This window comes from Suillus clintonianus (assembly GCF_016758775.1).
Source record: "Suillus clintonianus strain FC179 chromosome Unknown DEU56scaffold_52, whole genome shotgun sequence".
NCBI lineage: Eukaryota > Fungi > Basidiomycota > Agaricomycetes > Boletales > Suillaceae > Suillus > Suillus clintonianus.
Window position 1 is genome coordinate 218,283 of NW_024539276.1, and position 21,410 is coordinate 239,692.

Genomic DNA, 21,410 nt, shown 5'->3' on the forward strand with positions numbered 1-21,410 from the left:
AGATTTACGTCCACTTTGCGATTCTTCCAAGATCAATTGTCGGTCGACACCGAACACGATGGTATGACAATCAGCCCAGTGTTTGAGAATACAATTCGTCCGCATTTTTCTGCAAGGTTTCAGTACCTCGGTATTTACCTCCTGTGAGTATCTGTGATACGCAAAGGCTACAAGATATCTTCTTTGCCAGATGGACAGGAAAGTCATGGTTCGTTGGACAACAAAAAGTAATGTCCTTCCCCTGAGCACCGGTATCGCATCAGTTGAAATTGTCAATTCCTCACTCCGACAGTATTAGTTAGTCCAATGATGAGTGTGAACATTCTGCTGTTATCTCTGCACTGGCAGTGCTAATTTCAACACGATATGTTCAATGTAAATGTCCGAAACGCCTTATACTATTTGGGATGGAAATGGAGCGACAAAATCGGTCTTCAAGTCATTTAGTGCTGTTCGCGATCTCTGGGACGCTGACTCGATCATCCATAGAGTCATTGCACCGACACTCGGATCCTGTGTGGTGAGTCACCGATAATTCTCGGTCTTCAAGTCCTTTAAGCTTTAGCACTAGTGTCGTTCGTGATCTGGGACGCCGAGCTCGAGATTATCGGTAAGAGTCATTGCACCGACACTCGGAGCTTGTGATGTGAGAGATGTGAAAGAACCAGGATAGGATAGCCCAGCAATAAATTAAAGGTAAATATTGACGGTTGTGCGACTACTAGCTCGTGGGGATGGAATACATGATAATTAACAATGCTTCTGCGATAATGTGTGATATAAGTAAATTTGTTGTACGAACAGACATATCGATGGGGTATCCAATATATACGAATAAAACCAAAACACGCTGGAATACAAGTGAAAGGGAGACAGAGGCGAAAAACGAACCCTACTGCGACTGCACTGGCGGCTTGTCAGATGGTTGCTGCGCTCTGACCTCCCGCATGCGCTCCCTGACAAACTTCGCCATCTTGTAGGTCTGGTACAAGCCCTGAGTGTGATCGGGCTTCCACCCAACAGGCAGACGCTCATTCGACATCCACTCGTGCAGTGCGCTAATTTTGACACCGTTCTTCGCCGCGTCCTTGCCACCCAGGACTCCGATAGCAATGACTATCTCCCCTCGAGCTATCTCAGCATGCACACCATCTAATATTCCGCACTCCTTTTCTCTCTTGACACGAATGAGTGCAGCATCCTCGAGCGTCATCCTGTTTGGGAGGACCTTTCCGCCCTCTGAACAAAGTGCTGTTAATAGCGTGTTGTCCACGCTAGTTGGGGCATACTCGGCGCCGTTGTTGTCGTCATCGTGTACGAGTGATGCGTTATGTTCGATCAGGTTATGACGAGCAAGATCTGAAAGCGACATGCATCTGAATTGCCCGAGTAGGAACAAGCTGCCAAACGACAAGATGTAGGCAAGTACTGAGGACAGGTGGTAGCCCTTTTTGAGTCCGCGAACGAGGTCCATTGGACCGATGTTCTTTCCATCTCGTGGACTGGACAAGAGGTTATTAGTTCTGGATATGATGACTCTGGAGATTTGTCAACTTACAGGTAACCATGGTTTGCTAGGGCGTTCAGTGCTGGGCAGGGTGATCTCGAGTCTCCAGCCTGTGGTGGGCAGAAATCGAATGTCTTTCCCGTCATTGGGCAGGAGCCCTTTGGGTGTTGATGTGAATTTGTGGAAGAGTTGGTGGATGACTCGGAAGACATGATATGTATGTCTGGTAAGCGGGTAGGATCTGGGTGTAGTCTGGTTGTGGTACTTGGGGAGGATCTGCGGATGGTCTGGTTAATCTGTGGTCTGTTCGACTTTATAGGCGTGAAATAAAATAAGGGGAATAGTCTGGAACAGTGAGATTGCAGGGGCAGGGGTAATGACTTCTAGACAAGTTCCTAGTCTCAGCGGGGACAATGAAATAGCGGTATCTAATCGGACGCTTATATGTGTGTCTGACTGGGCAGGGGGTTCCTGTAGGTTCCTGTGTGACGTTGTGACTCTGCCGTACGAGCACAGATAAGTAAGATGATGGGATTCCTCGGTTGATATGACGATGAGATGCTGGCTTGGGCTGTGGTTTTGTTGAATTGGCCGAGATATGAAGCAAGTAAAATTGTGAGATCATATCAAGCATCGCACTCACGTTTCTTTTGGCGGTACCGCCAATTGTACTGACTTAATGATGTTGCTAGTATCACTGCCACTGTATCGACGGGCGCATGATGGGAAAGAACAACCCTTGGCTGTGAAGGGCGCCAAAGGTAAAGCATGTGCAAGCCTATCAGTCACAAACGGTCACAGTTTAAAAATGACACAGCCTTCACTAAATTTGGTCACGCGCCGGTCGGCAGACTTTCGCTTCCAGCAGTCGGGCGTTCCAACTTTTCAGCGGCTGTGACTCAGCTCCGTTCATAATACCATGATCAGTTGACCAAGTTTCCCAAACTAACCCTCAAACAATGCGACGCTCGCGGGCTTCTGCTCTTGCGCAAAAGGTATTTACTATTGTGGACCTGTGAATTGGACTCTCATCGTGATGCACGATCATCCATTCCAATTCCTACATGTTTTGCTCACGGCGGCACTGCACAGGTATTCGACCCTGATCGCACTATGGTGTGAGCGGTAGCCGTGGAATGAAATGTTGATGCGCCCAGCGCTCCAAAACACCGCTTTTGCAGATCCCATCCCTTGGTCAGGCATCATTAATGTCATCATTATCAAAGAACAATCATGATGGGGGCTGAAATCTGCACTCTGGAGAGTAAGATGTCCAATTGGACACCCCTTGATTGTCCTAGACGTTTACACACCGCCCTGCAGCTCTCCCATGACCTAACTATATGTTGATTTGCGCTCATACATATTAAACTCACTCACACCGGAAATAGCTCCCCTCCGATATCCTGATCTCACGCAATCAATCTTGTTCATCAAGCTCAGCATACTGGCGGTGAGTATATCATATGGCATAGCGTAGGCAACGACCAACCATCTTGCTTAGCCAGAACCGTTCTGTGGATTTTTTTTGCACGTTATACTCTGGCGCGTACTTGTCGCTGCTTCCTTTTGCGTACAGCCAGGCCCCTCGTCAATCGCTTGCTTCTTCTAGTTCAAACGCTCTACTTCCATCGGGGTAGTATCCGACTTCCCCTGGTCAGAAGAAGTCCCGAGAGCACACGTCTCCCCTGAACCCAAAACACAGATATGGTCCTAATGAGACAGTGTTGAAACTCAATACTTATCGATATCAGTTGGCGCCATTCGGCGTCGTGCGATCCTCGCAAACTCATCCTCTGGTTCCGAATTAGCTTTCGGTACCTGAGCAAGTCTATACCTGGTCACAGCAAGTACCGATGAGTCATTTGCAAAATCAAGTGTTTGCTGTAGTCTGAAAGTCTACAGCTGGTCACAGCAAGTACCGATGACTCATTGCTAAACCGAGTGTTCGCTGTAGTGGCGATACGACAACAGGGCAGGTAACCCATCTCAGTACAACAATAAACCCGATCATGAAATGGAGAACCGTGAAAGCCGAGTGTTTGCTGTCGTCTGCCAAGGTCGGCGATACGACCACCGGGTAGGCAACACGTCTCAGAACGATGACAGTACCCAATCGTGAAATGAAGAACCGGGAAAGCCGAGTATTTGCTGTAGCCTGGCAAGTTGGGCGATACGACCACGGGGCAGGGTAGCCCGTCTCACAACAACAACATTGCCCGAATGTGAAATGGAGAACCTGCGCACAAACTTCGAATTCAGAAGGCTGCGTCATACATGACGAATGATGGCTTACGGGCCGGTTCCATCGCTGGTATTGGGCGCAGATGGTAGTGCTCACCCAAGGATAACTGTGTGATGGCAATGCAGGCGCAGTCGATGTTCAGCGCTACATCATCACAATCTCCAAGTTGTCTCGTTGCAATATATTAAGTTTGGCTTTGCGACCCATGGATTTGTCATGTTCCCATATAAGATTGCTAACGCGAGGAACGACGAGGATGAGGCGCCCCGGATCTCGCACGATAGATATGAATTCAGTCATGTCTGGAGAGGTAATCACGGCTCCTGCCGGGATGGTCTGATCCCCGCGATATGAACCTCAGTCGAAACGATTCTGTCCAATCATGTACACTGGACGGGAAATAGTCGGGCGGACCAAAAGCAGTGTTATAAAAGCGTGGCTGACAGGTATTTAGAAACGATGTCGGCGCTTATTATGCTGAGAACTAAAACCACTGTGCTGCGAAACATGTTAGAGAGCGTGGTGCATATCAGTTGAAACACCCACATGCATATGGTGAGCGTAGACGGTAACCCGAGCAGATTATCTTGTGAATCGGAGAAACACTGCACGGCAGCTCGTCCGCGGGAAACACGACTACTCGGTATCAGTTTCGATAACCGCCTTAGACATAACCCGTCGTCGTTTCTCTGGGGATGGGTATATTAAACAGGCTGCAGTTATAAGGATGGGGTGTTCTCACTTGGCCTTCGTACACGCACGATGGGTTGCTGAAGAAAGGCGTCCTCGTGTTTTTCTGAGAATTCAACCAATGCGGATTTACGTGATTCAATACGACCAATTCTCGATAAAGCTGACGTGTAGTGGTCAGTAAATATGAAACCGAAGAGAGAGCCAAATACCGATATCAAGAGTCTTGGATGAGCCGTATATTGAAGACAAGCGTTTGTATGCTGCAGAGACCACACTTGCGAAGGATCATCAGTATCAATGGGCCTCGTGAAAGACAGCAGCTTACGATCTGTCTAGAGTCATGCCCGAGATCAAGACTCTAAGAACACCTTCCCAATTAAATGCCCACATCCTATTTTGCATGCTATCTGCTACGGCTGGTCGCTGTTCGAGAATGGAGTCCAAAATGCAGACAAGGACCTTGGTAGTTTGCCAGACGAAGGCTTGTAAGAGACTTGGTGACAAAGGCTCCAAATCCTCGTCTCCCGTTTCCTCCACATCATCCTGGGATTCTGATTCGTAGCTGCCATGTCGTCTCGATACATACTTAGTTTTGAGCTGATGCGCCACCGCTTCAGCAAGAGATTTAACTTCGTCTTCAACCCGCCATTCCGGAATGGAGCAATCTATCAAGGGCCACGTAGTCCATATATCTCTTGATTTCAGCTTTCCCTTGCCTTGACGGACATTTTCACGATCGACACTACGTTGGGCACTGGCATGGCAGTGTAGTTGGTGAGTGAGATTAAGCAGGTGGTTTGTGCGGATTGTCTTGATTAACACGGCATGTTCTGTGAGTTCTGCGTGGTGTGCAACGGGTACGCGCACCCTCTTCCGCGGACGCTGCGATCTGTTCTGCATCATGCTTGCCTCTTGATTTTTTCTCCGTGACAAATAAAGTTGTTTTTCTTTGTTTACCTCAGGTCCCCGAGTCCATGACATCATGTTCGAGTTCATGCTCCTACGGACGCGTCGTAGCTTGCCTCTTGCAATCATCTGCTAGCTACTGCAACTAACACAAAATTTTGTAACGTTACATCCAGGAATATGGACTCTTTACCGCTCGATGTTTCCCATCCTGCAGTGCGGGATTACCTTTCCCTCGTACGGTGTGTACAGTAGCCCCTCTTAATCCTCATTATTGGCACCTAATAATTAGTTGCACAGGCTGCAGGTCCTCACCCCTCTGTCACTTTTGATAAACATAGCAACACTACTTGTGTGCTCGGTCATTGTCAAGCCTTCAGCCGGTGAGCATCATACTCCTGCTTCATAACGCTGGAGTTCCCATTCTGTTGGTGTTTTTTAGGGTCCATTATCAAGTCACACCCTACATCGATATCTCCTTCACCAAACCTTATTGCCGCTTATATCGTCGCTATATTTCTTGGGCAAATCGGCTATTGCATTTTGCTTGTCATAGCCAGGAAGCCGGAGACGAAGGTAAGCAGCGCATTGCAAGTGAGCACATGAAGCGTTCTTAGCACCCTATAGACAACGCTCGTGAAAGGAGTTGGACTTTCCCTCGTTTTCGCAAACTGGTTGATGGCTATTTGGGCCATATGCTGGGTACGTCGCACATTCTAAACCTTTTGAACCCAACTGCCATTTATGCACAGATCCTCGAGTTTTTCTTGCTCTCCACGATACTTCTTGGTCTTCTCACTCTATGTCTATTATTTTCGAACATCGCGCTTCTCACATATCATCCGCCCACATCCGCTCGCCCTCTTGACACGGCACTGATTCACGCCCCACTGCGTTTCTTCCTCATTCTTCCTCTATCGCTGTTGTTCCCCTATTCGCTCTTGTAGGAGTTTTGTCTTCTTCGAAGGTGACGTGACTGACTGTGTTTTCGTTTCAGCATCACCCTGGGTTTATACTACTCGCCCAGTCACCCCGAAGATTACGGACGCTTTGCCTGGCCTGGATTCGGAGTCACATTCGGCGCAAATCTCATTGGCCTAGTCGTGATACTGATGCGCAGTGATATTGTATGGGCCGTCGCAGCTACTTGGATTTGTGCGAGTATATGGAGCGCAAGGCCAAAACCTGGCCCTGTATATGTGAGCTGAATTGTATGCCAGCTTGATGGTTTGCTTACAGACGCGTATCTAGATCACCGTTATTTTGTTCACCGTGCTTCATCCTCTGGCTCTGTTCGGGACGCTCCTCTATCGTCGGATTACCGGGCTGGAAGGGAGAATTGCGCTGCCTACTGATGAAGAGCATGATACAGGAGCACCGAATGGGCGTGGTCCACGAGAGGTGGATGCTGAAGGGCTCTGGGGCACTGGCTGAGTTGTAATTATATTTTTCTTGTCAGGACTTGGGACGCTACGTGAATGTTGTATTTCATATGTAAGGACTGATCCCGCGGAAGCAATTCACCATATAGTTGGCCGCACGTGATTAATATGACATAGTTGTAGTTGACGCCATCGCCGATAACGAACTCCCACTTTCACCATGGCTGTAAGAGCAAGACCAATCATTCGCGCATTACTGATAGATATTTCTGGCACTCTGATGATTGGATCAACGCCGACGGGTCGAGTAGTTGAAGCCCTTGCCGAGCTGCGACGCATTGGATTCCCATTCAGGTTTTGTAGTAACACCAGCAAAGAATCTACCTCGGTTCTTCAGAAGAGAATGCTGGATGCTGGGTTTGACGTGCGTGAATCGCAAGAACTGTGGACGAGCCTTAAGGCTGTACGGAGTCTTATCCAATCAAGGGGTCTCAGAAGGTACGGGTAGCGATCATACCCGGCACACACCATGCTAAACCCAAGCCATTTCAAGACCATATTTCCTCTTGTCAGAATCCGCCAAAGACGAATGTAGACTTGACTTGCACGATACCAACGTCCCCTATGACGCGGTAATTGTTGGCTTGGCGCCTGCGCTGTTCGACTACGATCATCTGAATTCTGCATTTCGAGTTCTTATTGGAGAAGAGGATGATGATGATGATGATTCGCAGAAGGAGCGTAATGGCTCTGAGGATCCGAAGGCATCGATCCCCCTCATCGCTTTACACAAAGCTAGATACATAGAATCCTCGGGGGGCCATGGGCTTGCGCTTGGACCTGGACCGTTCGTCGCCGCTCTTGAAAATGCTACGGGAAGGGAAGCAGAGGTGCTTGGCAAGCCGAGTAAAGGATTCTTCTCAACGGTGATTGAGAGCCTCGATGTCGAGGGCCCCGATTCTGAAGGATGCATCGCCGTGATTGGCGACGATATCCAAACAGATCTAGGTGGCGGCGCCATAGAGCTGTGTCTATGGAGGATCTTAGGTATGTATTGACAATTTATGATTTGTCACAATTTTCTATGCGAGCTGATTAATATTGATTCTCAGTGAAGACGGGAAAATACCGGTCAGGGGATGAATGCAAGGATGGGGTGCATGCTCCTGATGAAGTCTGTGATTCGTTTGCAGATTTTGTGGATAGCTTATTGTCGTGTTTGAAATAGGACTTGTGATTCTAGTGCAGTTTCCGCTTTAAATAGGAACTGCAACGCTTGTGCTTTGCTAACGCGGTACCGATTTAAAGCCCAGATGAGAAGTGCCAAGTGGGTTTCTGGTGGAGGTGTCACATGGTTGAATGAAGGATTTCGGGATGGCGATGTGTATATCGGGATTTGGTTTGTTCAGAATCATGGCTGGCCGTGATCAGTATTGGCAACTGGGTTGATCGATAACGCAATTAACCGCAGCGAAAATCCGGCCATCCAACCGGCGGCAACCATGTGCCCTGTCGATCTTGACGGATATTTCCCACAATGGCAAGAGAATATTAAACATGGAGGGAAAACCACCGCGCCAATCTGAAAATCAGTGTCACGGTTGTAGGGGAATGGTTAATTTATAGACGAACGGAACTTTTTTTGTTTTTTTTTGGACAGGTGGACGGAGGTTATGGTGCAAGGGTATGACCAAGGTTCCGCTTGGAGCGCAAGTAGATCGGAATGTGCCATGTTTAGTCCGACGTATACGTAGGACCGCGGATGAGTCAGAGATGGCTCTAGATGAAGAATTGGAGTGAGGAGGGTATCGTATCTTGGGCCTCCTAGTGGGGTAGGGTATTATTTCCACGGGTGAGAAGCACGGTATCACCTCGGATAGTTGAAGACAGTCATGTGGACGTAAACAGGGATCAAAAGGTGTCCACGATCTATGACCCACTGTCAAATAAATGTATTGGACAGCCAAGCGAGAACGGGCATGTACGCTTTGTTATGTGTATTCAATTTGGGAATTGTCTTGTACTAACTTAGTTGACGATAAGATCGGCGGATAAGTCAGAAATGCGGAGATCAGTGTTCAAAAAGGGGAAAAGATCATCGTAAAGTGCGGTAAAGCGGATTTACTTTATGTACAAAAAGGGTGACCGGCGGCCGATTTAATAAGGAAGTCTGAAAAAGTGAGATTTTCAGGAGGATATTGTATTGAAATCCGAGGAGAGGGGTCTGGTTTGTAGCGACCCGTAGGTAATTCGGTTCACAACCCGTTTCTGTACATTACAAGGCTAATCTTTCTTCATCACCGTCAATAGTTATTCCAGTTTGACGGTATCATCTCTGATTCCCGTTATTTCAATCCACTTTCTAGGATCATCCATCTTACTGCGGTCACATAGTCCACGGTGATGTCCATCTCTCAGCGCTCGCATCAAAGTGCGCTCGGTCCTTCTTTAGAACACCGCATTTCATCACCCATTTCAGGTTCTCCGTTTATATATAAATATCCACTCAAATCCTTTTAGCCCCCAAAGCCCACAGCAGGCCCTACCACCCTTGACTGCGCTTTTGCTACAGTCTTTTGACGCCTAAACAATCAAATCATGCCTCACCAGAGTGTACCACTCCCTAGCATACGCGACATCTTCCCCGGTACTCATCTTTCTCAATCTCTACCTTTCAAACAAACTCACTCTTCTTTAGAAATTTCAATTCGCTCTCAAGACACTGATATGTCTTCTGTAAGTCTGCCTACCAACCACGATCCAACTCGCACTCACACATCTCCAGGATCATATTCGCAGCGGCAGCCTCACATCTCGCCACCGCGGCCCCAAGGCATATCGACTAGGCGATGAAGCAATTCGCAGTCTGCCATCCCCACCCCCATCCAGCACAAGTTCAGATTCAGCCCCAAATCGCCAGCTATCCTATCGCTCACAAGACGCTCTCCAAAGCCCCGCTACTTATTCCTTCAATGTCCTCCGAGCCGACCCTCTCACATCCTCACTCGAGCACGTCGCTTCTAGCACCAAGTTGCGCAGTCGTGCAACAGCTTCCTCTCAGGGAAATACAGGCGCCGCAATCGCTAACGGATCCTCACCCGCTTTCCGCGTTTCTATGACTTCTTTTGTCCCTCATCGCCCCTCACAACCACGCCCAAAGCATAGGTCTCCTCCTCCGGTTTATAGTTCCCAAAGCACACGAGACGATAGCTTCACCGTAGCTGTTCCACCCCAACACCTTCATGAATCCAGGCCCCAGCCTTCATCTTCCGTCTTATCCTTTTCTGTATCAGACCCTCCTAATTCTGCATCCACCGTCATGACAAATGACGGCAGGAGACCTTACCTAAAATCATCAGACCATCTTAGCACAATGCTGCATGGAGAAGGGCGCGGTAAGAAGCACCAGTGTCCTCATTGCGGCAAGCGATTCAATCGCCCAAGCAGTATGAAGATCCACGTAAACACGCACACGGGAGCAAAACGTACGTTTATATCTGATTATCTCGGCCTCGTCCGTCCAAAAAAATCAAACAAATAAATCGTGTTTGCCTCGTTGCATCACTCCATTTCTCAATTCGTATCCCAACCACCCACGAACCCACTGGCTGACACACCCACTTTTAGCATATCAGTGCCCATATCCAGGGTGCGGTCGCGAATTCAATGTCAATTCAAACATGCGTCGCCACTGGCGAAATCACACGAGATTGTCTGCGGGCCATTTGGCTGACATGGATGGGCGTGGTCCATGTGACCAATCACCGTTCCCTTCGGATATGCTGGTACACGGCCAATCACTCGTGTCGCCACCAGCAACAGATTCGGAAGAATCGGACGACGATCTTTCAGACGACGATTCCCACTACGCAATGGACGTGTACGAGGGCTGCAGTAAAGAACATACGGAGGTTAATCATCGCGGTGGATCAGGGTCGCAGAGCACCTCGTTTTGGTCGCGATCGCCTTCCCCAACCCGGAAAACTTCTTCTTATAGTTATCCCCGGCCCCGTCCGCCTTCCCATCTCGGCCCGTCCCCATCGCACGCCACGGAGTACCTTTATAGACCGTCGAACCCAGCATACGTTCGCTCCTGCACAGATTCGCGGGTTTCCACAGCCCTGCGGCCTGCATTCCCCTGTGACACCTCGGGTCGCGCGGTCGCAAGGCAGAATGGAGCAGTCCTTACTCGTTCATAACGCGCATGTTAACCTCATTTCTTGTCAATCTCTCGTTGGTCGCTCCTTATCACATACCAACACGTGTATCTTGATATCACCCCCAGAGCATCGTTACATGTAGCATTTATCTTGGATTGCAAACAAAGTTTCACTAATTTCATTGTACCGCGTGGTTACATGTCAGATAGTACACATTACAAACGGAGGCAGTAAGAGCGCAGCACCGCGCGGTAACTACCACAGCTGTTGCCTGTTCGCCCGCCTTTGTTCCGCCTGGATCGCTGGCGTCTGCTCCTCGTCTAAAAACCCAACAACATCGTCAAACTGTTCCGCTTCGTCCACAGCGAGCTTATCCTCCTCTGTCCAACCATGCCATAACTCGGTGCCTTCGTCGCACGGCTCAGCATCGGTGGGAGGTGTATCGATCGAAGGATCAGTGGCGTTTCCGCCCCTGTCATCCACAACGTCATCATCTCGTTCCATTCCAGGGAACACCAGGTCCTCATCATGCTCGTCAAACTCAAGAGGAACAGACACCGATAGACCCTCTGGGCGAGCCACGACAAGTTGTGGAGAACGCACGCGATTGATCTCCCTCCGGATGCGACCAAAGCTTTCACCGACGCCCTCAGCGATGTTCGACGTCATTGCGCGGATGGGGATGGGGTTCTTGAACGACCGTGGATTCTGGCCTGCCCCGTTCGGGAGCATTGGGATCACAGACCGAGATGAGCGCGGGTATGCCATGTCGGCAGATATAGCAGATGCTATCGGTTCGTCAAAGGAGGATGCGGCTCGTCCCATGTCACGAGGCGAAAATCCCTCGACAAATGACTCTCCAGTACCAGCAGAATACGCACTGACTTCTACTTCCTTGCGTACTTCCATCTTCGTCCCTGTCATATCGAGTTGGTGGCGGCGAATCAGAGCGTGGTAATCTTCGCCGAGAGTGTAAAAGCTGAATTGGTGTGCGAGATAGATGAGACGAGGGACCAAATTCGGTGACCTAGAACATGTAGATAGCTCCGCATGAGCAAGGGAGCTAATGGTAGTACAATCTGCGTCAGCATCAATGTGACTTTGTTGACAGAAGTGCATACTTTGCAATAGGCATTCGTCCTGGAGACCTTGCACTCAAATGCTGCACGTGTTTGACTTCGCTCCAGTCTCGGTGCCGTCTGAGCTGCCAAGTAGCTACCATGGTATCTCGCCCATGCAATTCGCTAGCAGCTTCTAACATCATCTGGGTTAGGCCAGAAGTCTTGGCTGATGCGACGCCGACGCGATTATGGGGCGATGTGCTGAGACGACCAGCGGCGCCAGTTCCGGGAAGCGACATGCTCGTTGGCAAGTTGGCCAATGTGTATGAAAATGCGCCCGTGTCCCGAGGGCGCTGTTCAAGCATGACCCGCCTCAAAGATAACACGCCATCAGAGGGATCAAAGAGAAGAACATCCTGAAAGTTGGCAATCTTTCGCGTACGAAGCGGGGAAGGCAGCTCCGATCGACTTGAAGATGAGCTAGGAGTTGAAGTGATGGCAGAAGGGGGAGGCTGGAGGCCGTTAGGTAGGGGTGTGTCGCTTGGAAGGAACGTAAAGGTTATTCCCGGCCTGACGCCGCTATGAGCGGACGACTTGACAGATCTGAGTCGCACAAGCGACGACAATTCAACGGACAACGGCGCATGCTAATACAATTTGTTAGCCAAACCAAACGTGTCAGGAAGACAACGTATACTTACGGCTTCGTTTGTATTCCGAACCCTGTTCTCCATATGACTTCGCAAGTCGGGCTTCCCGCCATATGGATTGATAGCAAAAACGTGTACTGTCGCTTTCCTGGTCCCGAAAGCGACCCATCGCCCATCCGGCGAAACCTCAATCCCATCAATGACGGCAGTTGTCCGACCTCGTCGTAGATTGTACATGTGCCACGGTGAAGTTGGTTCAACATTGAGTTGTCGACCGACGAGCGCAGTTTGACGTTCGACAGCATACTTCTCGGGGTCGACGGAAAGCAAAACACCAGGCGTAGGCCGAATCTGGAAAGTGCGAACAGCTTGACCATCCCTAGGGGATACTAGCAAGGATGTCCCATCAAGCGTAAACTTGAGAGAGGAGACGGGCTGATGTTTGAATGCGATGAATTCGGAAATAATGCGTACGGACGGACTGTCTTCGGCCAAGAGGGAAGCTAGATCTAGTACTGTAATGTGATAACCCGACGATTGCGTTGAAGAAACCGCCTCCTCTTGTCGGTCTGGGGGATTTGGAAACAGCGCCGATGACGGAGACGTAACTTCGCCTGGGTCCGCATGGCCGCTACTCGCAGCAGGGGCACTCCGTGAAAAGAAGAGGTTGCTAACGCCACTCATGACTGATGACTGCCCTTGAGTGCGTGATTGATCTCCTCCCGCGCCCGCGCGAGATTTCGCATACTCCGCAGCAGCGGAATACGCCATTCCGCCAAGAGACTTCACCCCGCTGAGGACAGTTCCCCCGACCTTGAGCGCAGCCGCATGAGATATTCCAAGGGTGCTTGACGGGGAGTGGAGGCGCGTGCGAGGTTGAGAAATGGCTCCAACATGAGAGTCTGCTCTAGGAGCTGGGGAGGCATATGCCAAGATGCGATGAGAAAGGGCATATATAGGGACCGGGTAATCAGGAGAAGCGTGGTTGGTGTTGATGGAGTCTATCGCTGTTAATGATACAATGTTGTTGGTATTGGTTTTATATGGAATTGTTGTGTAAGAAGGAAGAATGGCAAGCGAAGAAATAGTATGTAGCTCTGTAAAGCATGCTGAAGAAAGAATGTGCAGAGTTGGTGGATTTGTAGTACTCTGTTGTTCGCTAGTAAACGACGTCCTATCTGGTAGATAAGCCAGACACTTACAATAACAATGAAGTGTACGCTTGAAGAAAAGGTTGCCACATTAGCAAACGGAAGATGCTTGATGACCTTGTGAGCCCGCAATGAATAAATAGACATCGTCGACTGGTCTTTCGACCTAGAGCTGCACATTCCGTTGATCAGAGGTGGATGTCATATCTCTACAGAAATTTAACGCACACTACACCAATCAAGGGCCTAGAACTGTCGGAGTCACACGCCGTAGAGGGGTGCGGAGTTGCAAGCACACTAGCAAAGGTCACGGACCCGAAGGGATAATCAGTGAGATTCAAAATCTCGGATACTGATCCCAGGATTGTGCAGTCCCAAATCTGAAGACCAGTGGTGTAGCCAAGTAACAGTATACGCCTGTGTGATAAAGTTACAGAGTGTCCTGGCCTGGGAGATATCTAACGTACCGAGGTCTTGAACCGTTCTCAATGAGGGTGTCCCAGCGGGACCATGTGATAGAGTCGCCTTCTGCAGCCGTAGGATAAGTCGCCAGGGGCTGATCTCCCGAAAACGAAGTGCCGCCGTCCTCATCGTCAGAACCGAAGATAGCAGGTTCGTCGACGTCTGCTGAGTCAAGTTGGGCGCCTGTTCTCATTCTCCAGGTCTGCTGATTTCCAATCAGACCAGTAGCAAGAGGATTGCTGGTAGTTTGGGCAACAATTGGTATCGTAGGACCTGGTGGAGACAGACTTGAAGCACCAGGAGGCGCCATGAAGCTACCAAAAGAAACGGGTTTCGATACTCGTGGCGGTGAGGGGGCAGATGTAGGAACAGGAATGGAAGTCGGCACATAGTTGCGCACAGTGCGAGAGAAAGTCTCAAGCATTGTTGGCTCGCTAGAAGTGTGCAATCTCAGCTATCTGGCCTTTTGTGTCTGACGAAGGAAAGTGGTAGTGGAAACGAACGAGAAATCAATGTGCTAGAACGCAAGTGCACGTGGTGTACTATACTTGTTGATAGAATGTGTCAGAACACAGGAAAGTTGATGTGGCGCATTGCGCATCAAGGCGAGGACACACTATCCAGTGAAGACAACACCATGCCGTGTAAATGCCGTTTGTGCGTCCGTCAAGTATGAAAGAGCTGCTGTGCCCCAAAATGGACCTGCAGAGACAAACAAAGAGAAATGCTCACCGGGAAAGCACAGGAGATCGCGTGTGGCCCAGCGCTCCTGGCATGGACGTAAAGTCGACTTCCGTTTGAGGAAGCTTAACCTCTGAGCGCACAGGCGAGGGACGAGACTCGGGGGTTGCCAGAAGAAGACCACCCTCATGTTTGATGGGTGAACTTTCGTCTTCTAATGCTACCACTGGGGGAAGTTCGAGATGGATTTGAATGATAGGAGATTCTGGAGGTCTGTCTGGCTCGAGGAGGGGGGACTGTTCCGTTGACCAAGGCGGGGAATTCGAGTCAACGGGAAGGAGAGCGGGAGAGTAATTAGCAGGAGGATGGGCTGATGGACGAGTTGCATTGCGATTCTTCCTTGATGGCATTAAGAGATGTGAAAGAAATAGTCCAGACTGGTTCGTAGTAGGAGATAGATAAGAGGTGAAATGGACGGCGTTGTTTGGTATGTTCTTGTAAATTAATGCAAGAACTATATATCACAAAAGATATGAAAGAATATAAGATGATGAGTATTGTTCGAGAGAGAAAGACACTTGGGTTAACGGTGGTGGTGGCTTCCGACGAACAGGAGCATTGATCCCCCTTCTTCCCCAAGCAACGTTACCGAGTCACTAAACCTGACTTTACCTTTTCCGGTAGTGACGCCATGTACCACCAAGTCCACCCGGTCCATCACGTGGTCCATGGTCCACGGAGTTTCCTCTCTCTTGCTCATTCGATGAGCTCGTCTGCTACTCCAAGTCGTCCTTCCACCTTTTCTCAGCTTCTGCACTCATATGCTTATACCCCTCAGACGTCTCAGACGTATCTTTCGCTGCCAGTGAAGCGTTTGCCTGAAAATAGTGATTGTCTTCCAGTGACCACTGGCAGAAAGCCTCGAGCTTCAAAAAATACCTCACAGGCATCCGAGCAGCATGTCTCTCATGCTACAGTGCACAAATATAAGCGCACCAGGAGTAAATCTGCAAATCAACAGCAGGTACCCACAATCGCAGGAGAGACTTCTATCTACTTCACGCCCTCAGCCAAGGGTGTTTCCACCAAAGTGCGCAGGCGCAGAGGCCCTCGTAAATTACTTGACGCGGTAGAGATTGTTGTACCTGCAGCCCCATCGCTTTCGACGCGCGATGAAACACTAGAGGTATCGAAGAGGGCGAAAAAGAAGCGCAAGCTCGAACCTGTTAATACTCACAATCGCCAGCTACCCGCGAAGGACGAAGGTTCCGTCGAGCCACCGGAAACGGAGATGAAGAATCCGGTCACCAGATGCTACCTGACACCTATGCCTGATGAAGCTCGATCTACAATCCAAACCCTGACACTCCCCACCCCATCTTCTAGACCTCGAAAACGCCGCAAGGTCGTGCCTCCTACCGTATCACTCCACCAGTCTATCACTCCAACCAGTAAATCAAAGGCTACATCCAAGGTAGTAACGCAAACGGATGTCATCCATGGAACCAGTCCAGATCCCACCACACCGATAATCTCAAAATATTTTTCCAAAGTCACACATCCTGGCAAGTCATGGGTGCCTTCTTTTTTTCCGTCGGAGGACCTCTTCACACACAAGAATATGTCCGCGTTTCCGACATACCGTCAAGACTTGTTCGACGATCTCATCGGATATATTGCGAACGCGAAGCCGATCTTGATACAGGGTACTTTTTCCACGACGTTTCTTAACAGCAATTCTAATCTGGACCAACTCGTCATTTCAGATGCTGTTTCAGATAATCCCTGGCAGCTCCTGATCGCCGTCAAGCTACTGAACGTGACTACTGGTCGATATGCTATCCCAGTCTTTTGGAAGCTCATAGACCGTTGGCCAACTCCTCGGGATATGATCGAGGGTAGGCTCCACCTTCCAGACCCTAGTACAAACGCTGATGACCATCTCGTAATAAGCTGATAATGATGAGCTTGTGAATATTCTGCGACCGCTCGGCCTCTACAACAAGCGAGCAGCATGGCTGAAAGAAATGTCCCAACGATATATAGATGATCCCCCTACTGACGCTCTTCGTCCATCTAATTGCCGCTTAGAAATTCCTGCGAGATTAAAAATCACCGCGCCGACTTATGTGAATCCAAGAAAACGCAAAAGTATTGGATCCCCTAAAAGGGCCCGCAAAATGACTATACCGTATCCGCCAACGCCTGTCTCACACTATCCAGGCGTGGGGCGGTATGCCCTGGATTCGTACAGAATATTTTGCACGAGCTACGAGAGCGAGGAGTGGAAACAAGTCATGCCTGAGGACAAGGAACTGATCCGATATCTGGTTGGCCATCTTCCTATCACCACGTGGTTGACTTTGGCTGATCAAAGTTTATATGCAGCGATGGAAGTGGGCCTATGAGGAGAGGATGATTTGGTATCCGGATGGCGTCGGCGTCGTTAAAGATGTCGATATTCCTTATCTGCTCATCCTGGTGGACGAGCTGATGGACAAACTTGAGCCAGATGAATTTTGGGGCCCGACCGATTTTATTAGCGGCTGAGTGGGCGATGGCGTGATAGAGATGAGTCGATTCATTGCCATATAATTTGCTTAATCTAGTGTACAGGGTACAGGTGCTTACTGCACATTCACATAGTCTTCCGAACGCGGATAAGGGATGATAACAAGCGAAAGTAGCACGCAATGCAGCCGTAACGAAGTTCCTCCGCTATGGCAGCGATGTCGTACCTGCCGAGTCCTGACACTGACATGTCGCGCTGGTCAGGCCGACGCTGTCACACTGTTGCCAACAGAGCGTACGCCGCTGCCAAAGCCCTTTTGTGTGACGAGCCGCTTTTCCCGACGAACTCAGGGCTATTCAGGGCCTTGCCATCATCAACTTGTCATCGGGATTGCTTCGCCGAGGAAATAGACAAGCGAGAACGATTTTCAATTACAAAGCCAGCAGATAAGACCAAATGAAAATCTATGACGTCCCAATTAATCAACAAACTATCATTAATTTATGGATGAACGAGGATTGGTCGACTGATCTCAAGGCCCCCCTAATCCAAGCGTGAGTCGAATTCGCGACTCGGAAGACGGTGCACATTGGCAGTACTGCACGGTTCGCTGGAAGATCGCCTGCCCGTTACCTTAACGTTTCGTCGGCGCGATCTCATTGGATATCTCAATTTAGGACCTAGGTTTCCCGCGAGCTCTGTATTAGGAGTCCTTGGCATGAAAAGGGGCAAACGACGCTGGCCTGAGATGTTCAGGGCCTGGGTGGTGGAAGGCACGAGGTAATCCTGGGACGTGGCGCACAAACTCGCAAACACGCGCAAAACACGAGGCTCGTCGCCGCAGATTTATCTCAGAGTGCGTGTAAGATCCAGAACATGCACGACGTGCGAGACGTGGGTGGGGTGGAGCGCTCAGGACCGCAGTTATAACGGAAGCCTATCGCAGGAGGCCGGGGGCTTTATGATTGGGCGGGTTTTGCTGTTCCGTATGCGTTGGCATGAATCTGCATTGAAACAATTTTTCGCTGTTTACTTTGTTCAGCGGCGCACTAGCAATCTGAATCGTGATATGATCATCACGGGGGATGGCAAGGAGCGGGCTCGGCCATGAGCGCTAGCATCTGACCGTTGATCTTTTGATAATCATTGGTGTGTTGGAGTTTGATACTTTGCTTTGGAATCAATCTACGTTCGATTATCTTTTTAGTTGTTCCATTACTGTGTTCAGCAATGTGTGACCTGCCAAATCATGATTTCATCAGAGTGGGATGAACAAAGAACAGACATTGATATCTGCAGATCTTCTGATCATCGCCTATCCAGAATTAGTGGGCCTGTGATCAAACAATGGCCTAACGCGAAAATCAACTACCGCCCACTTCACCTGAGGTTGAAAAAATTCAGTGGCCGCAGAATAAACAAGCAGCCGAACCGAGCATAACAAAATGAGAAATACGCGCCTCGTAATTACGCCCGCCCGCCCAAACGTACTGCGTCAGCCCAAAATGGTCGTACACCCAACCGGCGGACATGGAGCGGCCGAACAGCGAATCACGAGAGAAAGAACAAAGGCGCAAAAACGCCCCATCGAGGACAACAATTAGTCAAGTTAGCAAGAACCAAAGAAGCAAAAGGAAAATTTAATACATGAAACGACCTATCAGGGTTTCCCTGGAGCAATGATTGGACCCGAGTAAGGAAGGCGAAGGCGGGATGATGGCTCAGAGTGTAAGATCAAGGATTCTCTGTCACTTGGCACGGTTTGCGGCTAGGAGGCCCCTTTCGCTTTGACAGGGGGATGTGTCTCTTTACGGCGTATGCATGGCAGCTGAGATGTCCAGAAGTGATCTCTGGGAAAGCGAGTGACGAGATGCCAGCTAACACGATGATGCTTAGGGCGGGATACGGCACGCATCCCCGCCGAAGACTCCTTAGTATCCAGCCACCGGCCCCTTTCCCGTTGCACCATACTAGTTTTTTACAAAAACTAACGGATGGCGTCCCGTTAGACTCGAGACCTCGACGTGCTAAAGTTAGGAAATGGACGTATACATCTCGATCGGGCAGAACTGGTCTTCAGCCGAGCTTCTTCATTCAGTTATATCGTGTTAGAAAATTATCGGGAGGACGGGTTCTTGAGCATCCGGAGGTCACTTGACAAGAGCCGTATTACTCGTCGATTCGATTCCTTCGGAGGTGTTCTTCATTTTTTTTGGATCTGGGGTGAGACCAGAGGACAACGTGAACTTTTGAATAATCGATAGAAATAAGTTCGTAGCATACTTGATGAAACCAGTTTCTTAAAACACATTTCCTTACTGGCGCCAGCGTGATAAAATCATTCAAGCACGCCATCAGCGCCCGAGCCACCTTGCAGGATCCGACCGCGAATCGCCCAGCACCAACGCACAACGCACGCAGCAACAGCCGATCAGATAACACAGAAGCAGACGAGCGGTGGGAAGTAACATCGCCATCGAACGTACGAGCGCCCATCCCCACGGGCCACGGCCCAGTTCGCGTACATGCGCCGAACACGAGGCAAACGACGTCACGCTCGGGCCCCCAGCAGCCTAGAACAATCCGCATGCACGGTGGCACGTACATATAAGATTTGAGAAAACTGAAACCAAAAAAAATAACGCTCGATGGCATGGGCTGATAACGAAGCCTTCCCGAACAAGTAATGAACCGTTCTGAGCATTGAGTTATGAGAAGTCGCGGGATGAAACGTGATACATGCGGCTTCTGAAATATGAACTTACTTATGTCATTGGCAGTGATGGGAGCGTGAGTTTAGATGAAGTCTGTGGGCGATTGCATATGGATTGGACTCCACGGCGCGCCAAAAGCGGGAAAGTGTTGTCGCTGCGTTATATTACTTTCGTGCAATGCGCATGCGGCGATGCAGCGTTAATATTGATGGCTGCGCAGGGTTTGCCAAGATGAGGGAAATGGGTATGCTACAGGAACGAAGAAGGCGAGCCTGCGGTGTTGTCGCATAACTTGGATAACTGGATGCTGTATATAGATAGAAGGCACAGCAAATGCGGGTGGGGGGCGAGTAGATGGATTTAGTAGAGCACTGCGATCCTCGATCGAGCTCAGGGGTCATGTGTTGTACCATACTGGGTCATGATGGTTCGCGGCTAAGATTGTCGGTTTTTAGATGTGGAGTATTTGGGGGTGGAGGGTGTGTGTAACGTACACATAGCGGAATATATTCAACGCCATTTCAACGTCATCTAAATCAATTATTCCCCACAAAAAGCCTAAACGAGATCAAAAACATTTCGCCAATAATGAGGGCGTCTGAAACCCTTCACCCCCTTCAAAATTCGGTTTGAGCGGGGCACGCATCACACCAACGCCTATCAAGAGAAGCCCGCACGAATAAATCGGTGTGGGGCAATACGTCGAGACGAGCTTGGCTGCTACTCGCGTGTGATCCCCGTAATTCCTCCGGTTGAATAAACGGCAGGATTTTGCGATGCACATGGTAGCAAAAATCATAGAAGTAGCGACGAGGTCGGAGGCTTGGTAGTTCGCGCGGTGCGTGCGTGCATCAGATTGGCTTTTCGCTCGGGGTGCACTGGATCCCGCTGACTCCAAAATAATACAAGTCAGCTGAGATGCGCCTGTTTAAGTTAGATTGACATGTGCTCATGTCGTGATTGATTTTATGGGACATCTTTATGAGAGGTGAGGCGTGAAGATCGGCTAAGACATCGATGTTATCAGAATCGGGAAAATAATGGGCAAGAGATTGGATACCGGTCGGCACTGTGCGTGTTGGTATTCATCAGGTGGTGGATAGCGTCCATAGCCACGGTCCCGATGAGGTTGTGTGTTTTGAGTTCATCAGCTAGAGCCTATCGGGAGCACAAAAAATGAGAACACTGGTCACCGATCAAGCAAATCTAACCGTCACCAAAATTCTGCTGTTCGCATGCAGCATGCGCATGAAACATCGGTGTTTGAAAACTTGAAGATCGTCCAC

The 21,410-nt window shown here is 49.5% G+C and overlaps 7 protein-coding genes across 7 annotated transcripts; 4 read left to right on the forward strand and 3 right to left on the reverse strand.

Moving 5' to 3' along the window:
• Positions 1-892: 892 nt before the first annotated feature.
• Positions 893-1,719, reverse strand: DEU56DRAFT_739696 (Chloroperoxidase; the record flags this gene model as incomplete). Its single annotated transcript, XM_041348755.1, has 2 exons — positions 893-1,502; positions 1,559-1,719. The coding sequence occupies 2 exons, from the start codon at positions 1,717-1,719 to the stop codon at positions 893-895; spliced, it is 771 nt and encodes a 256-aa protein (XP_041206862.1).
• A 2,477-nt stretch (positions 1,720-4,196) lies between these two features.
• Positions 4,197-5,362, reverse strand: DEU56DRAFT_449088 (uncharacterized protein). Its single transcript, XM_041346264.1, has 5 exons — positions 4,771-5,362; positions 4,655-4,719; positions 4,495-4,605; positions 4,299-4,441; positions 4,197-4,250 (listed from the first exon to the last, which is right to left on the reverse strand). The coding sequence occupies exons 1-4, from the start codon at positions 5,346-5,348 to the stop codon at positions 4,389-4,391; spliced, it is 807 nt and encodes a 268-aa protein (XP_041206863.1). The 5' UTR covers positions 5,349-5,362; the 3' UTR covers positions 4,197-4,250; positions 4,299-4,388.
• Positions 5,363-5,461: 99 nt separating this feature from the next.
• DEU56DRAFT_813089 (uncharacterized protein) lies at positions 5,462-6,924 on the forward strand. The gene is made up of 7 exons (XM_041353638.1): positions 5,462-5,593; positions 5,652-5,734; positions 5,794-5,927; positions 5,979-6,053; positions 6,104-6,294; positions 6,349-6,550; positions 6,603-6,924. Exons 1-7 carry the CDS (start codon positions 5,532-5,534, stop codon positions 6,783-6,785), a joined length of 930 nt encoding a protein of 309 aa, XP_041206864.1. The 5' UTR covers positions 5,462-5,531; the 3' UTR covers positions 6,786-6,924.
• On the forward strand, positions 6,925-8,315 carry DEU56DRAFT_813091 (HAD-like domain-containing protein). Its single transcript, XM_041353639.1, has 3 exons — positions 6,925-7,231; positions 7,287-7,780; positions 7,846-8,315. Exons 1-3 carry the CDS (start codon positions 6,954-6,956, stop codon positions 7,959-7,961), a joined length of 888 nt encoding a protein of 295 aa, XP_041206865.1. The 5' UTR covers positions 6,925-6,953; the 3' UTR covers positions 7,962-8,315.
• Positions 8,316-8,953: 638 nt separating this feature from the next.
• Positions 8,954-11,056, forward strand: DEU56DRAFT_813094 (uncharacterized protein). Its single transcript, XM_041353640.1, has 4 exons — positions 8,954-9,380; positions 9,432-9,469; positions 9,519-10,218; positions 10,361-11,056. Exons 1-4 carry the CDS (start codon positions 9,332-9,334, stop codon positions 10,930-10,932), a joined length of 1,359 nt encoding a protein of 452 aa, XP_041206866.1. The 5' UTR covers positions 8,954-9,331; the 3' UTR covers positions 10,933-11,056.
• DEU56DRAFT_813097 (uncharacterized protein) lies at positions 11,057-15,577 on the reverse strand. The gene is made up of 7 exons (XM_041353641.1): positions 14,950-15,577; positions 14,223-14,651; positions 13,984-14,172; positions 13,807-13,927; positions 12,656-13,753; positions 12,015-12,601; positions 11,057-11,956 (listed from the first exon to the last, which is right to left on the reverse strand). The coding sequence occupies exons 1-7, from the start codon at positions 15,306-15,308 to the stop codon at positions 11,149-11,151; spliced, it is 3,591 nt and encodes a 1,196-aa protein (XP_041206867.1). The 5' UTR covers positions 15,309-15,577; the 3' UTR covers positions 11,057-11,148.
• Positions 15,578-16,519: 942 nt separating this feature from the next.
• Positions 16,520-17,448, forward strand: DEU56DRAFT_739765 (DNA glycosylase; the record flags this gene model as incomplete). The annotated part of the gene is made up of 3 exons (XM_041348764.1): positions 16,520-16,796; positions 16,852-17,228; positions 17,287-17,448. The coding sequence occupies 3 exons, from the start codon at positions 16,520-16,522 to the stop codon at positions 17,446-17,448; spliced, it is 816 nt and encodes a 271-aa protein (XP_041206868.1).
• Between the last annotated feature and the right edge of the window lie 3,962 nt (positions 17,449-21,410).